At 39.6% G+C, this 8,885-nt stretch overlaps 1 protein-coding gene across 2 annotated transcripts; it reads right to left on the bottom strand.

Annotated features, from left to right (window-relative positions):
* Positions 1–2,936: 2,936 nt before the first annotated feature.
* On the bottom strand, positions 2,937–8,236 carry LOC103465442 (uncharacterized protein PFB0765w-like). 2 transcript variants are annotated; one of them, XM_008410265.2, is made up of 5 exons: positions 6,736–8,236; positions 5,768–5,874; positions 5,485–5,699; positions 5,322–5,444; positions 2,937–5,269 (listed from the first exon to the last, which is right to left on the bottom strand). In XM_008410265.2, the coding sequence occupies exon 1, from the start codon at positions 8,135–8,137 to the stop codon at positions 6,743–6,745; it is 1,395 nt and encodes a 464-aa protein (XP_008408487.1). In that variant the 5' UTR covers positions 8,138–8,236; the 3' UTR covers positions 2,937–5,269; positions 5,322–5,444; positions 5,485–5,699; positions 5,768–5,874; positions 6,736–6,742. The 2 variants fall into 2 exon arrangements, with proteins under 2 accessions (XP_008408487.1, XP_008408486.1); XM_008410264.2 differs by having other exon boundaries at positions 5,322–5,699.
* Positions 8,237–8,885: the final 649 nt, after the last annotated feature.

Genomic DNA, 8,885 nt, shown 5'->3' with positions numbered 1-8,885 from the left:
TAGGTTTTGCTTATTGCATAAGCAATAATAAAGAATGACTGATATCATTAAAGATACAGGGGAGAAGCTTTTTAGTTATCTTGCGTTGCTAGCAAAGTCGTTAGCTAGCAGCTAGCTAATAGCACAACAACGACAGCCTAATGTCTATGATAAAAATAATGAATGAATAGATAAGAACAGTTTCTCCTCACCTGGTTGTCTCCTCCCCTCAGTAGTTCTTCAGAGAAAGGCAGACGCAGAGGCCTGTCAGTGTCTGTTGTATTTCATTACCTCTCTTCTTAAACCGCGACTCCGAGCTGAAGCAGAAACGATACGTTCAACGTTTTCCGTCATCTGACAAGTAGCAAGTCTACTCCACTTTATTCACCAAAAACATTTTTTTTAATTCACCAAAAACTGTTCAGTAATCTGGAACGTTCGCTACGTTGAGCTCCAGTTAGCCGCCTTATCTCACTGCACTAGAGGCAACTGTGTCATGCGTCACATGCAAAAGGTCAAAGGTATCAAGGTGACCGGAGGGCTTATTATGTTATCCAAAAAAGAAACAAAAAAGCAAATAATTTTAGCACATGTTTTTATGTGTCAGAAGAGGGCTTAGGAAATAATAATACAAAACAATAAAAAATAAAAAATTTGATCAAAAGGGCACTTGGAGGCAAGGAGCAAAAAGGGCAGGTGCTCAAGCACCCCCAGCTGCCCCTCTGCACGTGCCTGCTCACCAGGTCACCATTTGGAAATACACCACTGCAGAGGTCATGATCTGGTCAGAATTCATTGAACCTCCTCTAGAGGAACGTAAACTCCTGAGGGCCGGAGTTGGAGGCCCCTGGTTTAATGACTTCACTCAGACTACAGAACCAGTTTGCTCTGGTAAATAATACTAATGTTTGTTTTAACTGCTATGAGGTTAGTATTAAGCTAAAGCTACTTATGCTCAATATTCACAGTTTGACTAAATCATTTCTTAATCAGTACAGACCAAGATTTATGCAGTACTATTTATTAAATACCTTCTATTAAACTCTGTAGGTGTTAGAAAGATGAAACCTGAGGACACATTCTCTGTTCAAGTGGTTTTGAGTTTCATATAGGCTTCATCCACTCCTCTCTCAAAACATGTCTTCCTTGTCCAAAGTGTGCACAATTTAATCTTTAAGAGAAGTGTCTTTTGTCCATGAGATATAGGTGCACTGCTGAGTCTTGACTTGTTGTTGGCTCTTCTGTGTTGTGTAATGTCTGTTTTGTTCTCCAGTGCAGAGGTCTGAGCGTATAGACTTGTTGAAACGTGACCATCCAGTCCCCCCGGCTTCCTGCTGGACGGCGAAAAAACGGCACACTTGCCAACTACCACTGTTGTTACCTGCCAAGTTGTCAAGATAACATGCTAAATCTTAAATCTTATCTATTTTGTTAATAATGCGGACTGACTGAATTGTCAAAGAGGACCTGAAGAAATCAGAGAAATTTGTGCTGCTGATTTGGAAGTAATACACTTTAACCCTGTGGCCACATACTGGTTTTCCAATGTTTAACAATGCAAAGTGAATGACATTATTTAATTCATCATTATATGAAAAGCAAACACAGAGTTTACTCACGTTTATTCTCCCCTTTCCCTACATTTGTCCTCAATTTTAGACTTCAGAATGCAGACCCAGATTTAAACCCAGAATAGGTAAGGGGATGAAATCTGAGACTGATGAGTCTGCAGCATTGGAAGCAGGCGAACGGGCATCTTCAATAGAAGAGGTATTTGAATTTGAAAGTACCTTTGATTGTAGGATATTTGTGTTGTGAGACTTCCACTTGTTGCTAAGTGGTTCATGGTGAATTACTTTATAAGCTGTCAGAGCAGGGAGACACAGAGGCAGGCAGAGGAGGATGAAAAATAAAACGACTGAGTGAGTCTCTCTAATTTATGGCAGAATCTGACAGATAGCATGGATTAGTACACTAATTTCAAATTCATCAAACGTTATCAAACACGACGTTTTGAAGCCAAAAGTACCTCAGAAATATACAGAGCCAACCATGAGAATCAACTAATTTAAAGTTTAAACTCAGCTTCACACAAAGACCCTAGCATAAATGTCTGGTTGTTGAACTGGACCCTTCCAGATCGCCATCAAGCTAATTTTCTATTAGCAGCTTTACAAATCTTATACATTACATTACATTACCAGGACACATTAAAACAAACCTTTATCTGGGCTTTTTTCTATTCTTCCTCTTTCTTTTCTCCCTCCCCGAAGTAAAAGTCCATTTTTTAAACATTGTTTTAACTCAACTTCTGACCGGAGCTTTGGACGTTTGGATGCTCTGCTCATTACAGCTCACGAAGCATGCAGTACCTACCACGGCCACCAGGGGCCCCCAAGAGCAATTAATTTCTTTCTTTTTATCCATAAAATAATTATTTCTACATACATTATCAAATATATATTACAGTAAAACAAATCACTTCATAGTGAAACTGTGTGTTTTTTTTATATTGTAATGACATAGATATTATTACAAAAAAAGAAAAAAAACAAGCTCCAATGAGGGGGCCCCTCAGTGGCCCTGGGGCCCTAAGCGGCTGCTTAGTTTGCTTATGCCTTGGCCCGGACCTGGTGTATGAAATAGACCAGCAAATATTGCAGTAAGCATATTGCGAGAGAACGCAAAAAATAAAAAAGTTAAAAATTCCATATGTACCTTAGGGGGCTCCGTAGTAGTCCACCAGAGATAGATGGAAATCTAAAAAAATAGTTTTTTGAATAAATAGCAAAAATGTGTGTGTTATGTTGGTATACAGTTATGATACTTTTTACACGTCGGTTTGGAGTTTTTTTTCTCCCTTAACAATAAACACCGTCATTTAAAAACTGCATTTTGTTTTTTTACTAATATTTGAAGTGGTTTGATGTTCTGAAAACATGCAAAGAAAAAGAAAAGAAATCAGAAAAGGAGCACAACATACACAACTTTAGATTATATCTTGAATTTTTTTTGTTTTGTTTATTATTTTTGTAGCTTAAATCTATTTTTGTATCCTAGGCTGTTTGCATAGCGACGCAGGTACTGTGACTTTAAATAGAGGAACTCCCAGCTAGAGCCAGGAGGACATTTCCTAACTGTGACCACTGTGTTGTTTTGATAATTTATGATTTGAAAAAGAGGTTTCTTACACATAAGCATTTGAGCACAGAGTTGTGTCCATTATATTCCCTCAGCAGGAAAGTGGATGTTAATTTAGAAAAGGTCAGATTGAGTGTGTTTCTAGTGCAAGCTGGGCAGCTGTGTGGGTGAGACTGTTTTTCATGGAAGACAGGAGCACATCTAAGGTTTCTGAGCCCATGGAGCTGTCCTAAAGGCAGAACATTTGAATTCTGACATGCTCCAGGTTTCTGATTCCAAAAACCAAAGGGGGAACACACTATGCACAGAAAGTCTGAAAGGTTTCTCCTTTGAGTCTTCGAAGCTCCTCATCTAACTGGAATGAAAGTGGAGGTTCTGGGAGCTGGGCTGTACATAGAGGAACACTTTCTCACCAGCTAAAGGCAGCTGATTTTAGAAAGTGAGGAGGTTTTCCCGGTTCTGACATTGCTTCTGTACTGAGCTAAAAACTAAAGATATGTTGTTTTTATTTTTTTACATTTGTTAAAATTGCCGCACGTTATGGGACAGATGATCTGTGAATAGACCAATCTCCTCCACCTCTTCTTGAGATGCTATTGGCATATGAAAACATTCACAACCAATCAGAGTGAGGGGGAGGGTCTAAGTGCTGTCAATGAACCTCATGTACTCGCTGCTCTATGTGCTAATGGTAGAGAAACAAGTTACTGTTTCAGGAAAACTGCTTACTCTATGCTATGGGTCATCATTGTGGCCATGGTAACTAGAGTTGGCATTCACAACAGGCTCTGTACCACAGCATAGAGTAAGGTGGGGGGAGCTGGATGTCATGAGCATCGCTACACGGAGGGTGATTGACAGCACTAAGCTCTGATTGGTTGTTTCTAGTTAGCACTGGAAGAGAATATCTTTTTTTCACAGATTAGCTCTCTCACACCATACTGTCACGGCAAATTGACTGTTTCAGCAAATATGTAAAAATAAATATATTTTTTATAAAAGTTCCATACTGCAGCTTTATGTTTAGAGGTATGGTGTGAAATAAATTGTGGTTAAAGTTAGGATTAGGGAGAGATTAAGGTTATGGAATATCTGGGTTAGGCGTAAAGACACTTACTAAAACAATTGGAAGTCAACAGAAAGTTGTGTGTTGGGTAGAAGTACAGGGATGTGTGATCTGGTTCTGACCGGTTCTGACCAATACTCCTGTAGGCTGGGAGGGAAATTAGTGTCAGGGTAGAGTTTGAATTAAGGCGATGTTGTAAAGTAAACCTCAGTTTAGTCCGCTTTGCTGGATTATTGTGGTTGGATACAAATGGAGCAACTAAAATGAATGGAGATCTTTAAACTTTTCTAATATGGGAAGAAATACAAACTTTTACGTGTGTTTGTGTGTGTGTACTCTGACCAACTGGTCAACTTACTCCATACACTTTTTTTTTTCTTTGACTTTACACTTCACTGCGCAAACACTGTCTGGACTTCCTACTGAGTCTGTGTGTACATCTAATGTGTGTGTATATCTGTGTGTGTGTGACAGAGAGAGAAAACAGAGTGTGTGTATTAAAGAGAAAAAAAAAAGCCAAAAAGAAAGACAGCCTACCCCTGGGAAGTAGGATGGTGTGATAACACTCAGAAATGATAGTGTAGCCCTCGAGAGCACTTGACACGCAATATCTCGCCCCTCAGATCTACACACACACACGCACACACGCAGACGCGTGCACACACACACAAACACACACAAACACACAAAGCTGTCACAGTGAAGGGTAAACAAGCAGCGCCAAGGGCTTTTAGAGCAGGCTGAGAGGAGCCTCTTCCTCATCTGTATGTGGGTGTGAAGATGTCGGTGCATGGGTGGGAGAGTGTACGTCTGTCTCATAAGTAAAGTGGACCAAATTGAGTATATCGCCACTCAAACAATAGACCTAGTGAGACCACAGAGAGACATACAAAGCCCACCTGGACGTTGCAGCTTCTAAAGTTTTTCTCAAGTCCTGGCTGACTTACCCCAACTCCCCTTCTGCTTTTCGCCAGCAGAAACTCTGACCAAAGACAAATATGTCTGCCGTAGAGAAACCTCAGGTGGGTGACGCCGTACCGGATTCAATAAATGTTGTGACATGTTGCTATTTTGAAGGACGGGCTTTTCGAAATAAAACTTTAAAGGTGCCGTGTCATACAAAATATTGTTTTACCTCAGTTTTACATATATGTCGTGACATATATGTATTGACAGCACTAAGGTCCTCCTGACTCTGATTGGCTGTTTTTGGTTGAGAGCGGTGCGTTTCTTCCGACAGAGGTAGGAGCTCAGGGTCCTACCTGAGCTCCTCAGGTAGGACCCTGAGCTACAGTGACAAAAAACAAAAAAAACAGCTGTGGGTTAACGGCTACTGGCGGAAGACATGTTGAGTTACTGCTTGGAGGGGAACGGCGCCGCTCCAAAAGGGTCCAGGTCCAGCGGCTGCGAAGGCGCCACCACCGGCTGGTGCGGCCCGCTGTGGATCACCAGTTCCGTGAAGGGAACTGGTGATCCCTTCGAGATGGAGGAGCTCGATCTTTTCACAGATTATCTGTCAACACAGTGCCAGTTAAAAGACAAATATGTAGGCCAATATATTTTTTAATAAAAGCTACATACTGCAGCTTTAAGTGAAAGTGGCGTGAGCAATCGGCGCCAAGTTCAGTGTTCAGCGGCGGCGGCGGGTCTACTGGGGTGGCAGTTGCAACAGAAAGCCCTGGTGATGACTACGATTTCAAGAAATAATTATAGCAAATCGGAAATTAAAATGTGAGTCTATTTTTTATGACAACATTGAATGCAACATAATGTAACATATGCCTGCCTGAGATTTTCTGACTGAGAAACGAGAAGTGTGAGAGGAGCTGCAAGGACGGAAGGCAGCAGCATTGATATATATTGCTAACATTAAAGCTGTAAATAGAGATCTGGAAGAATCAAACTCAGCTTCTCAATTAAAAAAATAAAGTCTTCAACAATGATTACTGTAAAAGTGGACTGAATATTCTTGATTTTTACCAAAAATAAATTATGTTAAAAATTAATTGTATAAAAAATAAATTATTTAAAAGCCCTAACATCTCTATAATCTGCTTTCAATAAACAGATGCCCCAATGTTTCCTTAAAAAGTACAAATAACGTCTCACCTGTGCAGCCTGTCAAATAATTCAGGCATTTTATTTCATGTATTTAATTAATTGAAAAGTTTAATAAAAACTTTAATAACAAAACGTTTAGCTCTAACTAAACTTTTGAAATAATTTATTTCTAAACGATTCTTCTTGCCGTCCTTATTGCAGGTTGCTGATAAGTAGGGCACTTATTATTGTCATCAAGATACAATATGCTAATTAAGAATATTATTAGGGCAGTTTAGATACAAATACCATCACTTGACATGGTGCTTTTAGGGTATAAACCGGAGTGCCCGGAGGAAACCTGCAGATGTTTATGTTTTTCTGTTTGTGTGAGTTTTCTGTCGTTCTGTGTCTAGTTGATTTGCTGTGTGCTTGTTTGATTCACCAATCTACGGAATGTTGTTCATGATGTGAAATAATTGTGTGTGTGTGCACGCGTGTGTTTTTACCTGTGAGTTAGTGAGTGAGAGGTGAGGGCTCTTGTCTTCTGCCAAAAAATTTATCGTACGTGATTTTAGGTACGACAAAAAACATGTTGTAAAATGACACGTCTCCCCAAAGCCCCTTTTGCTTGGAAAGCTGTGCTTCACTTCCCTGTGTGCTGGGCCACCCCGGATCCACAGTGATTTTTGTCTCATCCACACAGTGGACTGGTGAGGGCCTATCAGCATCTGTTGAAACTACAAATCCGGGATCTTCTCTCAGACTGTGGGGTTGTGTCTCTGACAGCGACAGATACTGGTGAAGCTTGCAGTCAGTAACCTGCCCATCCTGGCTGGTGGAGGTTTCTGGCTCCTCGTCTGGTAGAACAGGTGGGGGGAAAATGACATGAGCACTCTCGCTTTCCTCGGTCGTTGTCGGACAGACCAACACTTCCTGCAGTTCGTCACTGAACACTTCGATTTTTTCCTCGGTGCTTTCCAACTCCTGCAGTTCCTTTCTGAGCCTCCCATTTTCCAGGCATAAAGAGGCATTTTCTTCCTCTTTACCCTGAATGAGTGAAGTAATTTCACTGTTCCTGTTCTTGAACCTCCTAGTTTTCCAAAGCTGCCGTTTGAGCTTGTCGTGTTCCGCCTGAAGTGTGCTGTTCTTCTCTTTAATCTCGCTCCAATGACTTCTGATATGCTTCAGTTTGTCAGACCAGTACTGTTCGGCCTTGTACTCCTTTTGGAGCTGGATGAGTTTGGACTGGAGTTTTTCGGTGTAGCTAGTCATGAAGTTGGTTTCTTTTTCCCAAAGTTTGTCCTCTAACCCCTCGAGCTGTCTCTCCATAATTATGTTAGTCATTTCCAAGCTACTGTTATAGTCCTCGGATTCTTCGCAGTCTTTTTCCAGCTGGCTCTGTATTGAAAGCTGTCTCTGGACCTCCTGAATCTGGATTTCCAGCCACATGTTTTCTTGTGTCAGGATTTCTTTCTTGTCTTGCGCTGCCTGGTACTCTTCTTTCAGTTCGTTGGGATTCTTTAGTTTCAAAGTTAACTCCTTAACTACTGTTTCAAAAGCTTGGTTGCTTTGGATTATACTGTCAAGTTCTCTCTGTTTCCTTCTGCATTTGTCCCTGAGGGTAGCTTGAGCTTCCAGTTTTTCTTTCAATACATGAAACTCGTGTTTTAAATGTTCGTTGACCTTACTACAAATGAATATCTGACTTTTGAGATACTGGTAATCATCGTCGATACATTTCATGTCTCCTATTTTCCTCTGCATTTGTCTCAACTGCTCGATCAAATCCTCCTTGTCCTCGAACAGACTGGTTGCTTCTTTAAGAAGAGAAAAGACTTTGCCAAAAAAGGCCTCTTTGTCTTCTTCCTGCTGGGAGGGAGATTCTGGATTCTTTTCGAGACGGAACATTTTCCGATCGTATTTTTTCTTTTCTATTCTTGTTTTGTCAAAGCTTGAGCGTTCAAAAGTCCACAAACAAGCTCTGCAAAAGAGCACAAGGCAGATGCATCTCTGTCAAAAATGAATCTTAAAAGACACACACAGAATTCTGCCCCTTGTCACCAAAGGATTTGGTGACATCATCAGTGACATAATGTTCTATGTCATAATATTCCATGTTGCTCCGGCAACCTGCTGCTCTGACACTCCAGCTCTTTGAGTGTTCCAACCTGAACTTCACTCAGTGAGTGCTGCTGAGTGAAGTAAAACCTGGGGCATGGAGTCAACTTATGGTTTAAGGATAATAATAATAACACTACATTTGAATAATTTCTTATGAATTTTGATAAATTGTGCCCACTTAAAAAAAAAACATCCTAAAAGTAGAAATAAAATGGTAGTTCTTGGTAGTTCTAATATTATACAATTCTAAAATTATAGAATTATATAATATTTTTGTACAATATTATAACATATTGTGTAAGATGTTATAGCCTTGTACAATAGCTTATTATTATTATTATTATTATTATTATTATTATTATTATTATTATTATTNTTATTATTATTATTATTATTATTATTATTATTATTATTATTATTATTATTATTATTATTATTATTATTATTATTATTATTATTATTATTATTCATCTTGCTTTTTACATATGTTTTTTACATGCATATTTTACATATTTAAGTTGCAGATCTCTGGTAT

This window comes from Poecilia reticulata, linkage group LG5, assembly GCF_000633615.1.
Source record: "Poecilia reticulata strain Guanapo linkage group LG5, Guppy_female_1.0+MT, whole genome shotgun sequence".
Classification (NCBI taxonomy): Eukaryota; Metazoa; Chordata; class Actinopteri; order Cyprinodontiformes; family Poeciliidae; genus Poecilia; species Poecilia reticulata.
The sequence above is the reverse complement of the archived record's forward strand: the minus strand, read 5'-3'. Positions and strand labels throughout refer to the sequence as shown.

Coding starts and splice junctions, on each gene's coding strand:
- LOC103465442 (XM_008410264.2), bottom strand. CDS start 8,137: ATGTTCCGTCTCGAAAAGAATCCAGAATCTCCCTCCCAGCAGGAAGAA.